The following is an 18773-nucleotide window of genomic DNA, read 5'->3' on the forward strand; positions in this document are numbered from 1 at the left end:
GAATGAAACAAAATAATACTTATGGGTCAAGCTGTGGTCTATCAACCCATAATGAGTAACAAGCCTTTCAATAAAGTTCATTAATATACATCTTTACACAAACACAGAAAAGTCCGTTGAAAACTAAGCCAAGGCTCTTATAATAATACAAAGTTCACTTACATGGTGCAGTTTTTAACGATCGTTATGTATTTTACTTGTACTTTTCACACGAATTAAATATCGATATTTATGAAAATCACACTACTAAATATTACCCATAATATTACCGTTACTAGCCAAGCCGGAACAACTACATCAACGGACAATGGACCTCCGACCACGTGCTTCGACCGCGCGTGGTAGCAGTCCATTCAAATCTCTAATAGGCAGGTTCGTTCAGGGTAGTTTATTCAAACGTTTATTTATAGGTAACCGGGATTTATTGTAGATTACATTGAACGGCCTTTTCCCGCGTAAACGCAACTTTGAAAATTCATCCAATATCGTCTGCTGTATTTCCTGCTTCTTTCTTCTAAACACGTTTCCTTAGTCCTTGCGTAACGTAACGTTTCGTCTCACCTCAAAGGAAACTAACCGATCAAAAGTCATTTAATTACATTTAAATTAAGTAATTAAAATGTCGGCAAGATCGGCGTATCGAGTTTTCATAGGAAATTTACCGTGGACAATTAGTAAAAGTAAATACTTCGTTTTTATCCCCAAGTCTATGCATGCAATTTTAAGCTATCAGTATAATTTACTTCTAAGTTTGTGGATTTAATTTTAATTAAGATTAATTAATTGAATGTAGGGGAATTGAAGGAGTTTTTCTCTCGATTTGGTCATGTGCAATCATCCATAGTTGCTTTTGTAAGATCTTGAAAGCTTTCAGTTATGAGAGCTAAACATTTTTATTGAACTTCGCTGTTTTAATTGAATTTTAGGACAGAGAAAATGGGTTAAATAAAGGCTATGGCTTTATTACATTCTCTACTAAAGACGCATTTTTAAACGCGACCAAAGACGCTACGCAAATATTAGAGGGGAGTTTGGTATGTGAAATGAATAAATATCACTAAAAGTTCATATTAGAAAGTACTTTACCTGTCAATTCTTTCAGGTCAGAGTTCAACCTGCTCTTGCAGGGAGAATATCAGAGGATGGCAATGGTTTTTAATTAAAAACCATTTGAAATTTATTAATTTGTAAATTAGTTATAATAAAATATCATAATTATAATACACTCATTTTAATGTATTTATTTCACTGACACTTTAATATTAATCAAGTGTCACTGACACTAGTTGTTCATACTTATCACACTAAGTTTATAATAAAGGATAGGATTGTAAAGGTTAATATAGTAGAGAGGGAAATTGATAAACCTGAAAGACAAACAAATAAGTGATTAAATAAACAAATAAATAAATAAACAGATTTTAAAAATCTGTAAAATAGGCATAATTGATGGTAATTACCAGAAGCCCCATCAGGGCATTGGCATTTGTGGCAGCCGTTTTCCTCAAGTACTAACTTGCATTTCTTTAAGTCGCAAACCTCCATTGCACAAGTATCTTAAACAATGCATTTCATTTGATGAAAATAAATTTCAAAAATATAATGTCACTGGCCCTTTAAACTATATTTTTAATCCCAACAAAGTGTAGATGACACGAATTGGAAAAAAGTGTCATTATCAAGTTGTTTTTGAAATTAAGTTTCAATAACAAGAATTTTAAAATTACATCAAAAAATAATTTCGACGCATTTCATTTAACCCTAAATTAAAGTGTAATGTAACATACCTTTTGGTAGGTCAGAACATTTTTTATGGCATTCCTCAAGAGTGGCGAAATTATTATCATTGCCTTGACAACCGCCATAGAAAAATGACTTGCAACTTTTAGAGGCCTGATCATAATGATAGCGCAATTGCAAATCTTCGCAAGGTCCCCTTTCTTCTCTCTTTAGACACGTAGCTAAATAGGACATAATTAAATTAATTAAACAAAGACAAATAAATTTAACTTACCATCAATATTGGAGCTTTGAATTCCCTCAGTATCAAAACCACCTGGACATCGTCTTTGACACAAACTCTCGCTCTCGAAATTATTCTCATTGCCTCCGCAACCTCCATAGACAAATTTGACACATTCCCCTTGAACCTTGTTATGGTAGAACCTGACATGGTCACCTTTACAGGGTCCAACGTCGGGCGGCAAAGCGCAAACGTCTGGGGGAACGCAAGGTTAACAATAGTACCCCAAAAAGACCAATTGAAATAAAAACTGACCCGCGCAATAAGCCATGCAATCCTTGGAACTACTAAAACTGTTTTTGTTCGATTCGGAACATTTCCCGAAAAAGGCGTGGCAAGATTGCGTCCTTGTGTCGAAATAGTAGCTTTCTTCGTCACCCGGACATTCGTCCTTTGTTGGTCGTTTCTCGCAAACGACTATAATGTCCCAAAAAGGGCAACTTAGGTCAAAACGGGACCAAATTGGACATTAACTTACTCGAGTTTGCGCAATGGCAATAAATTTCGCCTTCCTTCTTGACACTCCTGCAATTTGTTGGGCAGTCAAAGACAGTATCGACTTTGTAGGGTGCCATCAGGAAATCGTCACCTGCGAACACGCGCAATTAAAACTTGCCGTTTAAGTTACAAGCACTTGGTCACGCAACAATTAAGGGGTGATTGCTGACCTGTTGATTGCACGGGACTTCTGGCAGGTCCTTGATAAAACGCGACTCCAGAAATACTTCCATTGTTTTTGGAACAGTTAGGGTCACATAATGGACAATTGTCCTCTACGCCTATGACGCATTCAGATGGACATGTTGACGTCAAATCTGGACATGAAGGCCCTTCCGATGAAGACGACTCCAAATTTGAATCTCAAAGAATTACAAAAGAATTAAACTAAATGTGAAAGAATTAAAAATTAAAACTAACAAACATTTCAAAGTTAAACTAAACATGAAGGTATTATAATTAACTAAACTAAGAATTAACCCCCGAATAAACTATTTTAAACCTTGAACAATTAATAATTTTAATCTCAAAGTATAAAAAATTAAATATAATAAACAAACAAGTAAATAAGTTAAAACGGAAAAACAAACATTAAGATAATTAAAGTTATTTACTTTCCGTAACTGTTTCATAAAGCTCATTTATTTTATCAACGACATCTCTAATTGAAAAGGCGGTGGCTACCATAGACTGAGGAACAAATTGAGATAGGAGAAGAACAGCGCAAGTAATTAAAAGTAAGGTCTTCATGGCGGACACCAACACCCAAGAATGATTGCAATTCTCTCTATATCCCTTTCTCTTATTTCAACCCCCAGGGCAGTAAAAGTTAATAGATCCTGACGTAAACCGTAAACCGATGTAAGGCTAGCTTTAATTCTTTCCCCGCACATTGATAAGGATAAAAATCGATTAGATTAGTGGATGAAAGAAAGAAATTTATTGGTGTTGCGCGAGATAAGAGTTGAATTGTCGGAATACTAATAGAACATAGGCGTTGTTAAAGAGTCTCGAGTGTCCTACACAAGGTTGCCATACTATAGGTAAACTTACCTGGTTTGAAGCAATCAACCTGAAAGCTATCCCCTCAATAATAAAAACAAGCCTACTTAGATGTCTCCACGAATATTCCATGATATTTTCCTAGAAAAACCCTTGAATTTTTTCTTGATAGAGCCCCTTAAATTTCTCATGGAAAAATCCAAGTTTTCTATAGAATAAACGCCTTAAATTTCTAATGAATCCTTTAACAATCCCCTTAAAAATTATTTCCAGGAAAAATCCAGGAAGTTTTTCTTACAACAAACCCCTAAAACATTTTTCTCCAGGAAAAACATCCCTCCCTTGTAATTTCACCTGGAGGAAAACAGGGTTGGTACGAAATTTTTACATTGAAAATCCCTGACTTTTCCAGGTTATCCCTGACAAAATTTTGGCAATATCCCTGACCACTTTAAGGTCTTTACCAGAGCCTACTTCATAATTACACCTGGCAAATATTTAGCATTGCTCGAAGCAGGGTTTGATATACCAAATGAAATCCCGGACATATCCCTGACTTTTAACGAAAAACTTTTAAATCCCTGACTTTTTCTCCTATTTTCCATATCCCTGACTTATCCAGGTTTTCCAGGTTATCCAGGTTCCGTACAAACCCTGGAAAATCCCTCCCTTGTAATTTCACCTGGAGAAAAATCCCTCCCTTGTAATTTCCCCTGGAGAAAAATCCCTCCCTTGTAATTTCCCTTGGAGAAAAATCCCTCCCTTGTAATTTCCCTTGGAGAAAAATCCCTCCCTTGTAATTTCACCTGGAGAAAAATCCCTCCCTTGTAATTTCACCTGGAGAAAAATCCCTCCCTTGTAATTTCCCCTGGAGAAAAATCCCTCCCTTGTAATTTCCCTTGGAGAAAAATCCCTCCCTTGTAATTTCACCTGGAGAAAAATCCCTCCCTTGTAATTTCACCTGGAGAAAAATCCCTCCCTTGTAATTTCACCTGGAGAAAAATCCCTCCCTTGTAATTTCCCCTGGAGAAAAATCCCTCCCTTGTAATTTCCCTTGGAGAAAAATCCCTCCCTTGTAATTTCACATGGAGAAAAATCCCTTAAAAATCTCCTGGAAAAATCCTTAAATAATTCAACTACAAATTCAATAAATAATTTGATTGGTGTAGAATTAATATTTAATGCCTCAAAAAAAAAAATGAAAAGTTCTCTCTTTTTTTTTTCAAACAGGGTTTCTTTGTTTAAATAAACCCCATTTATATTTCATTAACGCAATTTTTTTTTCATCCAAAGTATTTAAATAATACTTAAATCATGATCCAATTCAAAATTAAAAATTTACAGTTCTTTTAAAAAAGAATGAATGGCCATACTTAATTTAAAAAAATGACGGGTCATTTTAACATTTTGACCAAAAAAAAAGGGGGCGGGGTTATAAATTCATTGTCCTTCCCCCTTTTTATATTCTGACGGGCGTCACGTCAGGACTGGTTTTGAGTTTCTTACGCTGTTGCTGTTGATGATTTTCGTCATCAATCTCGTCATCATCATCATCATCATCTTCATCTTCGTCATCGTCCATATCGGAAGTGTCGGACGCTGATGCAGCGTCGTAAGATGAACTAATGTCCCGCTTATTGTTCATGTGATTAGAGTTTTCCAGAACAACCACACTCGAGTTGGAGAAACTTCCGGATGTTCGATTGCGTTCCAGCGATCGAACTATTGTTTAATTTCATTAAAAGAAGGAAATGTAAGGTTAAGTAAAGATAGTTTAACGATCAACAAATGTAAACAAACGAAAAACAAATAAAAATAAAAATGTTGTGGAAAAAAATTGATTTACTTGTTAGCTTACTTTGTTCCTCGAGGACTTTGTTTTGTCGTTTGAGATCATCGATATCTTGTTGATGAGAGGTGTTCTTCCTTCTCATGAACTGAATATAATCCGCAGCCTTCTTGAGAATCTGTGCTCGACTAGCTTGGGCCAAATTTACCGAGAAGGGAGAAACAGCGCGGATTTACAGATTACACACATGCTACTAAACAATTTAGAGCTTTTAAAATAGATTAAATACATTGTAGATGCTTACTTTCTCTCCCTGCAGAGAAGGAACCGCGTCCCTTAAACTACTGAAACTGTCTTTGATATGGTCACGACGTTTACGTTCCAAAGCATTGTGGTGAGCTCGTTTATCGGCCTAATTTTTTATATAATTAATACGTAATTTTCCCACCACTATCACTCATATTTAAGGCTAAATTAAGTTTATTTACTTACCTGGCTTTGAAATTGTCCAGCGCCGTTTTTACCAAATCCAGAGCCACTTCCTGATGGAGAGGGCAGACCAAATTCGTCTTCCTTGAGTTTTTAAATAACATTTTCATCGAATCAAACGTTTGCGAACCGTACAGAATATTTCTACTACTTATGGAAATTAAATATAGGTTTAAACTACTCAATTGTTTTCGTTAACGTAAATTGATAACTAATAAATAGGGCTCCCAATGTCACGGAGTCGGACAGGAGGACGGGGGTATAGCCAAGGCTTGGAGTTTTTAATGTACTTTAAACTTAATATTCTACGTATCTCCGTCAGAATAATGTTGTTAACTTACATCGCTTTCGATATCTACATCCTTGTCTTCATCGCTCATTTTATACCTCCAGTTTTACGTTAAATAACTCGGCGTTCTAGCATCAAACGCGAAAACACCTTTTTCCGTGCCAAGGCCCGTCAAACCATATATCTAACTCTCCTAACCCGTCAAGATAAGAAAATGGCCGCTGTCATCAATAGGCCACGCGGTACACAAACCACGTGCTAGTAAGGGCTGGTTCATAACAGGTGACGTAGATCGGTCGTGAGAGCTTCCATTGGTCGCCCGGGGATTGCCCTGGAAATGGTTCGAGGAGGAGTCAAGAGACTAATAGCGTTTTCCTTTGGGTCCTCGCGGAGCGCTCCCAAGGAGCAATAAAAATGGTAGTAGTAGTTTCCAGCTTCGTTAAAGACTGTTTTTGAAGAATAGGATATCCTAGTTTTATTCCTCCATGGGAGCGCTCCGCGAGGACCCAAAGGAAAACGCTATAAAGAATCGAGTAGGATTCAAGATGACAGTGGAGCCTGTATTATTGCTCCATGTTTGAGTCTGAAAACAATGCCGTAGGCGTAGAGCTATAAAATTCCTGCTTTAATAGGAATTTTCCTACAGGAACCTTGGCCTTGGAGGTATAACAGCTGCCAAAGAACAAGAATACTTTGACCTGTATATTCAAAAATGACAAACACACGTTTTTTTCCAGACGTTAAAATATTTTATTTTCAATTGATAATGACGTCATGATTGATAAATTAAACAAAATAAACCAACATTTATTTAATCTTAAACGTAATAATTAAATATATTTGGCGCAAGACTTTGGACTTTTGGGGAAAAAACCCAAGCCTTGTTAGTTACAAACACTATTAGACATATGGGAACAAATTTATGCATTTATGAAGAGTTAGTTGGGTCTTGGTTTTTTAAATATAGAATTTGGCACGAGGTTGACTTTAAAACGCCGTCTGTTCTTCAGACTCGTGAATGACGCGCACGGGCTGGTCGTATGACGCAGTCGTTTCCTCGATCCAGTCCAGAAACATAGGGACATTAGTATAAATCCCGGGAAGAAATTCTTGCGCGCATTTAATTCCCCATGAAACCACACCCACCACGGCCCAAGTATTAGTCGCGTTGAGTTTGCATAGAAGTGGTCCACCACTGTCACCCTAGATACGACACAACTAAGTACTTACAAAATATAGGTGTAGATGACACACACCTGACAGGCGTCCTTGCGACCCTCGGGGTATCCCGCGCATAGCATCGAGGTCGAAATGATAACGTCCTGTTTCGCGTACCAAGAAGAACACAAGTCAAATTCAACCAATGGTACTTCGACTTCGTGGATGACTGACTGATAATCCGATTCTATGTCATGTAGAAGTTAAAAATTGATAATTTAAATGCAGTCTACTTTATTCATGATGCGTGAGGCTCGGCACACCTATCGGGAATAAAGTGGACTGAACACCTACCTTCATCGTGTTTGGGTTTCCCCCAACCAATAACGGTACAATTAGTTCCTGGATCCAAGGGAATATCCGGTGGTGGAAGACAAACTGGTTGCAAGTACTCGCTGAAGTTAACCGGTGCATCCAATAGAAGTAGGGCCAAGTCGTTGCTGTATAAACTAGCCGAATTGAACCCGGGATGCTTTAGAATAGATTTCAATTGACGTTTCTCGGTGTACGCCCACGAGGTCGTTCTTCGGGTCATTCCCAAGGTCAACCGCCAACCGGATGGATCCGTTTGACTTCGAAGCCTCAAAAATTAACCAAGGCACATAGTAAAATGTACTTAACTTACTTGCCAACGCAATGAGCGGCTGTCAGAACCCACGATGAGGAAATAAGTACACCACCGCAGAAAAAGACCTCATCGGGACCTCCGTGTAAGGCGACCAACCAGGGCCAACTGCCGGGAACCGATTCGTACCCTCCAACGATCCTCAAAGATTTTGGAGCTTTTGGAACTGTTCCACATTCTATAGTTGAATGATGATTAATTTAAAAACTTAATAATTGAATATTAAAAAATTTAAAAATAAAGTTTTACTGATCTCTGATTGGTCAAAAAAAATTGAAGGACAAAGAGTTTTACTTACGGTAATCGATACACGTTAAATAGACGGCTACATGTTCGTCCTTGCAACCTTTTCTATTAATCCCAAAAGAAAATGAGAAAAAAAGCAAAGAAAAGGTCAAAGCAACCAATCAGAAAGAGAACCTGATATCTTAGCTGATATCATAAGTACACAATCACACCCAATAAGTTACTAACGAGTTCCCGCACAATTGATAAAGTGTTTATGGTAAATGCGTAACTACAAAGGGAGATACTATTTCTCCAAATCATTTTTAATTATAGGCCTATAACTAATTACTTTGAAAAATAAAATTTAATTTGTAATTGTAAATGGTTTTTCGTTTCTCCGTACATGGAAATGATCTCTCTTAAAGGTTGACTTAAACTTATAAGGATATATGATTAACTTATGATAGATGTAATAACACGACCCAATGATTTCGCCAGTGCCCCCAAAAAAATAGCCCAAGATAATCCCGGAAAAGGGCTAACTGTTACATTGTTTCGAGAGTTGACCTCTTGCCCACTATAAATGATTGAATAATTGTATAGCGTACTTACTCGGAGTAGAGCGATTTCATTGGCTGTTTAAACTGATCCGGATTTGCATTGATGGCGACTCGATTATGGGCGGTTGAAACTCCGCTAATTACTTGAAGTCGCGTCTCACCCGCTGATTTGTATCCCAGTTCTCTACAGGCTTTGCCACTGATCTGTAAACTATCCCAATCTTCCCCGCAAACTGGTTGCCAAGTGTTTAAAGTGGCGTCGTACGCCTCCAAGCGACCATTGCCGACTTCAGCCATATTGCGGTTTAATCTCACTATAAAGATGAACGAATTCGAAACCAAATTCAAGTACTTCAATTTCAAAAGGAAGCACTTACGACAGTGTCTTTCATCTTTCCCCTCTGGACAATCTTTAATTCCATTGCAGACATCGGATTTCTTGACGCACAAATCGGCTCGGCACGCGAATTGATCCGTTGAGCATCGACCTTAAAAAAACCATAAGTTCAAAGGTCATAGATTCTCATTAAATAGATTGGATTACTTACTGCAATTAAGTTCGTCGGATCTGTCCTTACAATCGGAGAATCCGTCGCATAACCAATTCTTGGGTATACAACGAGTTTTGTCGCAACGGAAACCGTCGATGCAAGCTGAGAGTCATTAATATAATAATTTATTAATGATTGGGGTTCTAATTAGAAAATGGGGGTAATTAGATTAATTGCCTTTGGCTTTTCCGTTCAGGTAATTTCTCTCTTGATTGCCCGTGCAAAGGTCGGGATCCGTACTATCGGGGTACACGGAACAGTCCAGAGCAATCGGCCAATTAAGAGAAAATACTCCAAGAAAGAAATTGCATTTTCGTAACGTCTCTAAACACAAAACCAAACCAACCTTCTTTCAAACTAAACCATCTCATCAAATTTTTAGAAGTGGAAACTGTATTTTAGGTTTGATTGACAACTTGACACTGTCTAACGACACATCGGACGCGTAGGTGTCACGGAATTTACTATGTCTCTTTTAACAATCTCGCTAATGAACTACTTCAGGTACATCCACTGAACTACTTTCTTAAAAGCGTATCAGTACGCGATATCAAATCAAATGATAGTGTATCATCAAACCTCATCTTAGAATTTCCACAGAAACTAAATTTAGATTGCTGGATAAAATTGGAGTTCTTTCTACCAAAGCCCGATAAGGTCCCTCTATTTCCAATTTCAAAGAGATATTGACAAAAACACTTTTTTTTAATGGTATCCTTAACCTTAGAGAGATATAATTTCGAAGGAAGTATCGATTCATTTAAAAATAAAAGTGTATCCCTATCTCTTTTATTGCCAGGGTAAAAAAGAAAGCCGAAGAAGGATGGGTTTTAGTCGGAAGTCAACAGGAGCTAACCAATGTAATGGTAAGCCCTTAGCAAACTAGGCTCGTGTTTCCTTCGGCGGCCTTAGGTTCCTTTGGGAAGGAGAGGAGAGGCTAGGATAGGGGTAGGGTGAAATTGAGTTTGACAAATTACCTTGACATAGTGTCCTGCAGGGCGGAACGGATTTGCCACTCTCGCTACACTTGGGAGCGAAGAGGGAGCACAGGAATAATGGTAGAAGGGCGTAGCACTTGACACTGACTAATGCTTCGTATCGGCTCATCGCCTCGCTAGCTTCCGTAGCCGATACATGACCAAAAATGTTTGTCGGTGTAGTCATCGAATAGCTCACCTTGTGTTTATAACACATCGGTATCCTTAATGGAACGCATTCTTGCACTGGACAAACACATCCCAAAATGTTATCATTATCTCTAGGCAGCCCTAACCCGCTAGCGTTTAGTATCATGGGGGATAAAAGGATTTTCCCGCGTCTGAAAGTTAGGGCTCGTCTGTCACGTGGTTTCTTACGTAAACCCTATTATCTATAGCGCAAATTGCAATAACCCTATTGTATTTACTATCGTTAAAAAGAAGACAGTTAGGGGCGGCTATCAAACCTCTAAAGGGCAACACCCTCCTACATCGTAAAGAATAAAGGTTTGGGGTTTAGAGAAAACGTTGCAAGTGGTTTCTTATTTAAACCCAATTATCTCCGACCCAAATTGCAATAACCCTATTGTATTTACTATCGTTTGATAGAAGACAGTTAGGGTCATAAACCCTCCGAAGGATAATACCCTATATCCTATAGGACCAGAGTTAAGGCCTCTCAAAGTTAGGAGTTTAATCGTCCTGACCCCCCATGAAAATAAAACAGTATAATATATTGATCTTGTTTCTTATTTTTTTTTCTAATTAGCTCGGGTCCTAAAGTATTTAGTATCAAGGGATAATTAGCTCTAGAAAGAACCCGGGCTACGTATGACCTCTCAGTTAGGGTTAAGGAGCGTGACCCCAGTTAAAATAAATGGACTTGCATGATTCAACTGATAAATCTTTCGTATCTATGGCAACTGGAAGTTCTCCTGCAATATTGATTACAATCATAAATAATTAACTAATTAAAGTTAATTAATTTTAGTTAATTTCTTACTTTGAAAGTGAAAATACCATGTCAGGAATGAAATGAAAAGTACGAATAGAATTATGAGATTTACAACAATTAGAAAAATTTTCCTTCTGCATTTCCAATTGCATATTTCACGTTTTCTCGGCATTACATCCAGTTCATCCTGCAATTAATCATTTACCGCAATTACAAAAAGGAAATTGGCTTCGTGTATTTTTAATTTCAGTCTCTTTTAAGTTCAAAAGGTCACTAAAAATAGGACTAAAAATCAATAGAAAAACTACAAAAATAAACTTGCCCAAGCAGAAATAGTACGCTATATATATAGACTGGTTTACTGTGGCAATAAAAACGCAATTTATTTACGATACGGACCTTTAAAGAAACGGGCGTGTGTTGATCGTTGCAATTAGGCAATTGTTGCGCGTCATCGCATTTAATTTCAACAGAAATAGGTTTATTGCCGTTGCTTTTTGCCATCTGCCAACAAATAAATTTAGAATGGCAACAATGTCTCAAATTTAACAAGATTATTGCGCTCAAGTTTGTTATTTTTTGTGCTACATTTGAAATTTTACAAAGACAAGTTAATGTCATCAGATGCATATAATACTTCTCTCCGAGAGAAGTGTACCACAAAGCGGGGTAAGTGTAACGGTCACTCTTCCCAACATCGGAACATTTAGAGCAAGGTTACTAAAACGAATCACATACGCGATAAATAGTTCCCTCATCATTACTCTATTAGCGTTTAAATATTTGGCAAGACGCGCTTGCGCATTTTGTCCCACGTCAAGACGAGGTTTGTGGGATGATTGCTGGGGATTTAGTGCCAAACAATTATAGAATTCACCTAACGGTGCGATGCCCATTTGTAGTTTGATGAGCGGGAAAGCAAACTAAAAGGGTGAGCCTGGGAAGAATGACGTTACATAACTAAAGCATTAAGAGGATACAGAGTGTCATCCTTCTTCTATTATCCCCTTCTGATGTCATCTAAAATGTAATTTCACAAGTACAAGAGAATAAATTCCGAGGCAACACTTTGTATTTAGGGTTTGCATAAATAGGAATTTTGATGGGTTTTACTGTTCTCTGTATTCTAAAATTTAGGGCAAAAACGCGCTAGGGAATTTTTTTCTGGTGATGGAGAAACATTGTTGGGTATGTTTGGTAGATACTGAAGAATAAGCTGGTCACGTATTCGCCAACATAATTGAATGGATCGTGGAAATACGTTAGCTTGTTACTGTTCGGGAAAAAAAAATAAATTTAACGATATAGTTAGAGCAAGCAAGCCCCCGAGCAAGAAGCTAACAGCCAGAACTGTACAGAAAGTACATTGGTACAATGGAACCAGAAATACATTGAAAAGAATAAGGTAGACCCAAGGGGATTACACAATCCAATAAAAAGACTCACAGCCTGTCAAGTCGCGTTTCGCTCGCTGCTAACCAATCAGCCAGCCAGGCAGCCAGCCTTAAGGCCGTAAGAGACTTTGCCAAGAAACGTAAGCTAAAACAGAGAAAATTGTGTATTCGGAATAGAAGGTATGTCCCTCATTTCTGGTTAGTTCTAACGTAGCAAAGTTAATACTAAATGCCTACAAATCATTCAGAGACAGTTAACGAAAGGAGGTCCAAATATTTCGACACATTCGTGAAAATGAAGTAACTTATCTTCTATTCCATTTATACTATTTTCTTTGACTCGACCCTTTCAAGTGACTCGTTCGCATTACCACATAGGACTTCAGGGCATTAAGTTTAATTTAATGCAAATTAAATTAAGTGGGTTTTAAAACAATGAAAGTTAGTGGGTTCTTTCCTAAGTTAGCTTTTCCATTAAAAATACACGGGTGCTCGTAATGAATAGCTTTCGTTTTAGGGATGGCGTTGAAAAGTCATAGATATCTAAAATATTTACAAAATTTTGTTTGTTTAAAATTCAACCTCATTTTCAATGGTTCTTTTGAAGATATATTAAATCCGAAAGTACCATTACAAAGAGAACATTAAACAGAGTTTATTGTGTAATTTATTTAACATTAATTAAGGTAATTACCTAAATTTCTCAGAAAAGACAATATTTCCAATTAATTTTGTCTTTAATTGGCCTTAACATTTGTTCTATTGTAGTTAGATTAAATTTGAAGATACCGTAAAAAAGAGGAGATTTTTTGAAGCACAAAATCATCAAGTGTCATGAAGAACTGACTTATTTGGTAATTTTAGGATCAGGATATAATTTTAAGTATTTTTATAATTATTTCCCATGTTTATGTGGGACCTCTCTCGGGGTTCGAGAGAGTGTGTTGGAATTGAATCGATATACGCTAGCACTTTCTCTCTCTTTCAGGTACTCTCTTCTCTAAATTATACTTTAGACTGCTTGGAAACTCACGCACTCCGTAACTGTGCAAACCCCATCTCTTAAAATCCATACCATTTTTAAAGCAAACCCTATCCTAGATTGGCCTTTTAAGATCTCCAAAGGAAAACCATTTCGAAGCTACGACTCCCAAAGCTTTTCCCTTACAACGGAACTTCAATTCTATTGGAAACTAAAGGCGCAGTGAAGCAAAAATCGACGCACGCACGAAGATATAACAAAGATATAAAAACTTTTAAGCTTGCTTTGTAAACAAACGGTTGAGAAACAAAACAGATGGGCTGTCTCCTAGACTATTTCGATACAAATACGAAACCATTTCAATTTAAGCTTCAGCCTGTATTAAATATTATTGAAGCTTGGAAGATGTTGAAGCGTGAATTTTTGTTAATTGGGACGGCACTCAATTAAGAAATTAATTAGGGGATTCCTAATTGCCAATTGTTTTGCTTTCCATCCATTAGGGAAAAGGTCTCCAGTTTCCCATTTCGTTCGAGCTCAAGTTTTATCGAGCTCAAACCAATTAGTGTTTCGCGTTAATCACGAGCTAATAAAAATGGGAGTGTATACATAAATTTTTAATTAGTTAATTAAAGTTTCAAATGATTTTCTCGTAAATTAGTTTGTACTAATAAAAAAAAAGAAATCACGTCGTTGGTTAGAAACTGGAGCTTACAAAGCGTGACTGCGTTTGTAAACAAACCATTGTTTAACGAGCTGAATTAAACCTTAATTTGTTGTGTACAATTAGAGGTGTTGCCAGTACTCGTTAAATTTATCTATACTAGCGCCTGTAAATCCCTAACACATTCCCTGCATAACACCAGAACATTAGTAGTGGGTGGTAGGTCGGAAGTAGTGGGTTCTAGGGGAGATTTTCAGTCGAAATTGTAACTTCGATAACCCCGAAACAAGTAATGATTATTGGACTATTTTATCGATGACCTATTAGTTAAATTAGCATTGACGTTCAGTTTGTTATACTTAAATTTAAGGGGTCATACGTAAAACACTCCAATCTTAACTTGTTTATGAGTGGTACTTACAATGTTGCAAAATATTATAGAAGCTACATTTTGTACTCAAAATTGCAAGTCTGTAATTTGTACCTACCACCCTGTATATAATATACACAGTCTAACATTTTTAAAATTGAATATTTTCTATATACAATTTTCTTTTTTTATCAACTCCTGCATGGTTTTTATGAGCAAAAACTGCATACTCTTAAAAGATTTAGCGAGTTCGTTCTAGCGAAATGAAATCGATTATTTCTTGGTTGAACGATTTTTGCTAGAATGTCAGTTTAAGAACGGGTCAAAATCGTGATATAGAAGCTTGTTAAAATCGTGCCAATCTAAGAGTGAGAGGCTAGAATTTCATTAAAAAGTTTTATCTTAAGAGTCTCGAAGCGGAAGCTATAAGTGTTTCCTCCTTCATCGAACCAAGCGACTAATCCGCAAATGGCTCAGAGAGAACTTCACTTTTTTCGCCAACATGCAAAAAAACGACTAGCTCTTCGAGCAAAATTGAAAAACTTTGCAAAGTTTAGAGAAAATTCCGCGAGGGTTTCGATAAAATATGAGAGTCGAGTTCGCGCTTGCCTATTTTCAACCCGAAAGGTTATTCACTGTAATTAGCCTAAGTACTTTAAATGGTTTCGAAGACTAACTAATTAAGAGTAAAACAATCATACCTGTCCAGTTAATTGTCCAACGAAGACTTCTTGAAGACAGCAAGCAGTCTTCGAGGAAATGGAGTCACGCACACATGGGTTCTAATTACATTAACCTTTGAACTTTTAAACCGTTCACGCACCCCCAATGCAACGCGATTGACCTTGGATTCGATTCAAATTAAAACTTTGTGAAAAGTCACTCGTAAATGTTTTTGTTTATGTATGGTCAGAAGCGCGTGAGAGCACCGTTCACTATGTCGATGACACCCTACTAAAGAGGAACGACGCCTTCCCAGTACAACTCTCTGGGAGTAACTGATCCTGGATCCCGTTAATACCATCGCGTCCCTGAACGGGCGGTACTGTCTCCGTTTCGGATACTAGAGGCTCTAGTTCTCTCTTTCATCAATCCGTGGCTTGTTACCATGGTGACCACTCTTCCCGCAAAATGAGTTAAGATGGTTAAGGACTTTTAAGATGTCTTGTGCAGTGCAGGATTAACACCCTCGGGAGCCCCTGGGCACTAGGCGTTCGGGAGAGATGCTGTAGTCCCTTTCCAAGAGCAATATGATCGTCATTAATTATGATATTATTCAAATGAACTTAAGTTATTCACCAAATATCAAATATTTACTTTCCTATCTTTTAAGGTAATGGTAACGCGTCCCTCGGCTGAGCCAGAGATGGAATTTAGCAAATTTTTAGTTAGGTGTGCTTATTAATAAAGAGATCTAGCTTTAACGATACTGTTTTATATGTTGGTCTGTCTGTTGACCACGGGTACACGAAAACAAGCGTGGCTAGAAACTGATTAATAAAAGATCCACAACTCGTATCAAATCTAATTGTTCTCTTGATCCTGAACCCAAAGTGTACGAAAATGTACCAACATTAGCTAAAAGGTTAGAGTTCCTCTAAACATCCCATTGAAGAGATATCCGTAATTGTCCTACGATGATCATGATACCATATTCTCGGGCCCACAAAACCTAAATGATTTTGAACCATCTAAACTACACTTGGTCCGTCGGCAAAAGTTGGAGGGGGAGGCATATTAAGGGTTTAGTTTTGGGGAAAAGTGCACTAGGGTCCTGGGGACAAGACAGTCTGGACTGCTCTATATCGGGATTCAGCTCCAATAAAGCATAATAAGCCGAGAAAAAGGCTTAACGATCGAATATTATAAGACTCTAACAAAAAATTCCCACAGAAAAAGGAGCTTACATCGACGAAAAATATCTCTATGCTTACCTCTCTCTCTTTGCAATTGATTTTTCGGTTTGCTCCGACCCATCCCAACCAACCAACTCGGGACCTGCAGCTGGAAACGAGTTGGGTCCGTAGAGTAGTACTACTTGGGCTTTCGTCTTCGACCAGAGAGAGAGGATGGGAAAAGACTAGTCTTTGACACGTGTCCAAATGGAAATATATCTTCGCAAACGTCATCATATTTTACCATATTTCTTGCTTTTGGGGTTTAGGTCTAAGATGAAGAACCGCGGTTACAGAAAAATGAATGATTCATTGCATGTAGACATATAAAGTAGCTACTTGGATACTATTTTGGTAATGTTGGTCTTGCAATTAATTATGTATAATCGTAAGTTTATAAGATATGTGGTATATATCTTATGAACTTATGATATAATTGCTGGGAAGGACAAAAAATATTAAGCGATTTCTATTTTGAATAAATGGGTTCACTTCAATAAACTAAAAACTTTAAAAGTTCCCAATGTAAAAAAATAAAGAAATTTGTATCCTTCGGAAATTTAAGGTTTTTTGGATATTGACTTGACAAATTCAAATTCCCAGACCAATTCATTTTAAACCCCTCGCAATTCCAAGATTTTTGGGGTATTGAACTGAACCCTTTAAGAAGGAAGGCTGATTATAACCTTAGCAATTTCAAGGTTTTTGGGGGTATTGAACTGAACCCTTTAGTAAGGAAGGCTGATTATAACCTTAGCAATTTCAAGATTTTTGGGGTATTGAACTGAACCCTTTAGTAAGGAAGGCTGATTACAACCTTGGCAATTTCAAGGTTTTTAAGTTTATCAATGTGAAACCCCCTTTAATGAGTTTATGAGCCTATTTCCATGTGCTTAATGAACTTATTTTAAATTCCCTGACATTCCCATGACTTAACAGACGTATTTTAAATTTACTGACAATTCCATGAGTTAATGCATGCCTTTTAAATTAAAATTTCCTGACCTTTTTGTGCCCCTGTAAAACCATTTCCATGACTTCCAGGTTGTTCTGAAAACCGTTTTTAAGTCAAAGAAACTTCACAACCATTTTGAAAATCCTTAAATTATTTTATTTCTAATACACTAATTATTAATTAAAGCAATTTAAACTCCACTTTTAAGTTGAAGGGTATAATAGTAGATACTGAATAAGATTTAGCGAATGCTTTAATAGAGAAACTAATCTTCCTCTTTGTGAAGATTTTCAATGCGTTTCTTGTGCCTTTCAATTTCTTTTTCGTGTTGTTTAATCTGGTTCTTATGGTGAGAAATTTCCTCTTCCATATGGGATTTCAATTTTGCCAATTGTTCATTTTGCTTTAAATCATGTGGACCAAGTTTTGTTACTTGCAAAAAAAAAAACTTTTACACCCAAATTCCGTTGATTATCAACGAACCTGTTTCCTGAAATACTGATCTTCCCTAGCTGCTTCCATTTTACCAAAAGAGCCTCCAGCATCCCTAAGATTTCAATATTTTTAAGCTTAACAATTTTGGGAAAATTTTAATGACAACTTAAGCCTTTGTTAAAACCAGTTAACTCTTTCTCTTTGATTCAACACAATTATATAAATAACAGAGTAATAAATTACCTAATAGAGCCACCAGAACCGCCTCCCTATAAGAATTAACTTTGTAAAACCTTTCCGAAAAGTTCCTTCACTCAAAAGTCAAACTACAATATTCTAAGCAAACTGACCTTGCCAGCACCACTTCCGAGTTCTCCATCAGACATGAATCGGCTGTTAACAATTAATAATTATAGTTAATTGTTAACGATACACTACTAAAAGTGATTCAAATCTTTAATTTTTAAAATATAGCAGCAGAAATTGTTTATATATAATTAGCCAAGGCTTAGCGTTAAAAAGAAAACGAACCCAAGTTACCCAACCCAGACAATTTTTTTTTTATCAATATAAACCTACGATTTTATTTACATTGCAAACAGTGGTTACTCTTATACTGTTTAATTAATATGTAATCTTACCTGTTAATTACTCCAGTTAATTTATTAAATCTCTTAAAACATCTCAAGGGCAAATTTGAGGCCATCTTTTCCCAAAGAACGAATTTCCGCACTGAAGACTGAAGTGAAGTTCAGTAACTGAACCAGGTCCGGAAATAAGAAAAATTTCTTATAGGACATGTGTCCAGTGAGCCCCCGTTTGACTTGAAAATTTATAGGACACTGTCCACTGGAGTGTACAAAAATAGTGTTGC

At 36.9% G+C, this 18773-nt stretch overlaps 6 protein-coding genes across 11 annotated transcripts in view; 1 reads left to right on the top strand and 5 right to left on the bottom strand.

Annotated features, from left to right (window-relative positions):
* LOC149654348 (beta-1,3-galactosyltransferase 1-like) overlaps window positions 1-443 on the bottom strand; it is a 79138-nt gene extending 78695 nt beyond the window's left edge. For both annotated transcript variants that reach the window (XM_089845826.1, XM_089845825.1), the window contains exon 1: window positions 163-443. The gene's annotated coding sequence lies outside the window, so the exon portion shown is untranslated. The remainder of the gene's footprint in view (window positions 1-162) is intronic.
* Window positions 444-499: 56 nt separating this feature from the next.
* LOC149654352 (SRA stem-loop-interacting RNA-binding protein, mitochondrial-like) lies at window positions 500-1229 on the top strand. Its single transcript, XM_089845834.1, has 4 exons — window positions 500-680; window positions 794-852; window positions 927-1034; window positions 1103-1229. Exons 1-4 carry the CDS (start codon window positions 620-622, stop codon window positions 1157-1159), a joined length of 285 nt encoding a protein of 94 aa, XP_089701960.1. The 5' UTR covers window positions 500-619; the 3' UTR covers window positions 1160-1229.
* LOC149654353 (papilin-like) lies at window positions 1216-3623 on the bottom strand. The gene is made up of 8 exons (XM_089845829.1): window positions 3136-3623; window positions 2692-2883; window positions 2502-2612; window positions 2279-2440; window positions 2015-2218; window positions 1788-1961; window positions 1461-1556; window positions 1216-1367 (listed from the first exon to the last, which is right to left on the bottom strand). The coding sequence occupies exons 1-8, from the start codon at window positions 3269-3271 to the stop codon at window positions 1300-1302; spliced, it is 1143 nt and encodes a 380-aa protein (XP_089701955.1). The 5' UTR covers window positions 3272-3623; the 3' UTR covers window positions 1216-1299.
* A 1055-nt stretch (window positions 3624-4678) lies between these two features.
* On the bottom strand, window positions 4679-6328 carry Max (MYC associated factor X). Of its 4 annotated transcripts, none has more exons than XM_089845831.1 (5): window positions 6143-6328; window positions 5805-5885; window positions 5616-5724; window positions 5370-5510; window positions 4679-5245 (listed from the first exon to the last, which is right to left on the bottom strand). In XM_089845831.1, the coding sequence occupies exons 1-5, from the start codon at window positions 6179-6181 to the stop codon at window positions 4983-4985; spliced, it is 633 nt and encodes a 210-aa protein (XP_089701957.1). In that variant the 5' UTR covers window positions 6182-6328; the 3' UTR covers window positions 4679-4982. The 4 variants fall into 4 exon arrangements, with proteins under 4 accessions (XP_089701957.1, XP_089701956.1, XP_089701959.1 ...); XM_089845830.1 differs by having other exon boundaries at window positions 5370-5516; window positions 5613-5724; window positions 6143-6325; XM_089845833.1 differs by having other exon boundaries at window positions 5382-5510; window positions 6143-6324.
* A 558-nt stretch (window positions 6329-6886) lies between these two features.
* LOC149654355 (transmembrane protease serine 2-like) lies at window positions 6887-15803 on the bottom strand. 2 transcript variants are annotated; one of them, XM_089845836.1, is made up of 14 exons: window positions 15316-15803; window positions 11604-11708; window positions 11253-11391; window positions 11137-11184; window positions 10250-10495; window positions 9450-9596; window positions 9270-9374; window positions 9099-9209; window positions 8774-9035; window positions 8232-8284; window positions 7934-8111; window positions 7603-7880; window positions 7347-7495; window positions 6887-7293 (listed from the first exon to the last, which is right to left on the bottom strand). In XM_089845836.1, exons 2-14 carry the CDS (start codon window positions 11706-11708, stop codon window positions 7078-7080), a joined length of 2037 nt encoding a protein of 678 aa, XP_089701962.1. In that variant the 5' UTR covers window positions 15316-15803; the 3' UTR covers window positions 6887-7077. The 2 variants fall into 2 exon arrangements, with proteins under 2 accessions (XP_089701962.1, XP_089701963.1); XM_089845837.1 differs by lacking the exon at window positions 11604-11708.
* A 1794-nt stretch (window positions 15804-17597) lies between these two features.
* Window positions 17598-18692, bottom strand: LOC149654356 (ATPase inhibitor mai-2, mitochondrial-like). The gene is made up of 5 exons (XM_089845898.1): window positions 18541-18692; window positions 18250-18292; window positions 18143-18168; window positions 17948-18011; window positions 17598-17867 (listed from the first exon to the last, which is right to left on the bottom strand). Exons 1-5 carry the CDS (start codon window positions 18603-18605, stop codon window positions 17730-17732), a joined length of 336 nt encoding a protein of 111 aa, XP_089702024.1. The 5' UTR covers window positions 18606-18692; the 3' UTR covers window positions 17598-17729.
* Window positions 18693-18773: the final 81 nt, after the last annotated feature.

This window comes from Phalangium opilio, unplaced genomic scaffold, assembly GCF_054372755.1.
Source record: "Phalangium opilio isolate 3A_F unplaced genomic scaffold, DU_Popi_V2 ptg000079l_1, whole genome shotgun sequence".
Lineage (NCBI taxonomy): Eukaryota > Metazoa > Arthropoda > Arachnida > Opiliones > Phalangiidae > Phalangium > Phalangium opilio.

Bases quoted from the DNA above. Each gene is read 5' to 3' on its own strand.
- LOC149654352 (XM_089845834.1), top strand. From the start codon at position 620: ATGTCGGCAAGATCGGCGTATCGAGTTTTCATAGGAAATTTACCGTGG. The intron at 681-793 runs GTAAATACTTCG...AATTGAATGTAG, and splicing joins ACCGTGGACAATTAGTAAAA to GGGAATTGAAGGAGTTTTTC. The intron at 1,035-1,102 runs GTATGTGAAATG...CAATTCTTTCAG, and splicing joins AAATATTAGAGGGGAGTTTG to GTCAGAGTTCAACCTGCTCT.
- LOC149654353 (XM_089845829.1), bottom strand. From the start codon at position 3,271: ATGAAGACCTTACTTTTAATTACTTGCGCTGTTCTTCTCCTATCTCAA. The intron at 1,962-2,014 runs GTAAGTTAAATT...TGTCCTATTTAG, and splicing joins TCAAAGCTCCAATATTGATG to CTACGTGTCTAAAGAGAGAA. The intron at 1,368-1,460 runs GTAATTACCATC...TTTGTCTTTCAG, and splicing joins ATGCCCTGATGGGGCTTCTG to GTTTATCAATTTCCCTCTCT.
- Max (XM_089845830.1), bottom strand. From the start codon at position 6,181: ATGAGCGATGAAGACAAGGATGTAGATATCGAAAGCGAT. The intron at 5,725-5,804 runs GTAAGTAAATAA...ATAAAAAATTAG, and splicing joins CTGGACAATTTCAAAGCCAG to GCCGATAAACGAGCTCACCA. The intron at 5,517-5,612 runs GCATCTACAATG...CCTTCTCGGTAA, and splicing joins TCTGCAGGGAGAGAAAGTAA to ATTTGGCCCAAGCTAGTCGA.
- LOC149654355 (XM_089845836.1), bottom strand. From the start codon at position 11,708: ATGGCAAAAAGCAACGGCAATAAACCTATTTCTGTTGAAATTAAATGC. The intron at 9,597-10,249 runs GTAATTTGTCAA...TTTTGTGTTTAG, and splicing joins CTGCAGGACACTATGTCAAG to AGACGTTACGAAAATGCAAT. The intron at 8,112-8,231 runs GTAAGTAAAACT...ATTCAACTATAG, and splicing joins TTTAACGTGTATCGATTACC to AATGTGGAACAGTTCCAAAA.
- LOC149654356 (XM_089845898.1), bottom strand. From the start codon at position 18,605: ATGGCCTCAAATTTGCCCTTGAGATGTTTTAAGAGATTTAATAAATTA. The intron at 18,293-18,540 runs GTAAGATTACAT...AATTGTTAACAG, and splicing joins TTAACTGGAGTAATTAACAG to CCGATTCATGTCTGATGGAG. The intron at 17,868-17,947 runs GTTCGTTGATAA...CATGATTTAAAG, and splicing joins ATCAGTATTTCAGGAAACAG to CAAAATGAACAATTGGCAAA.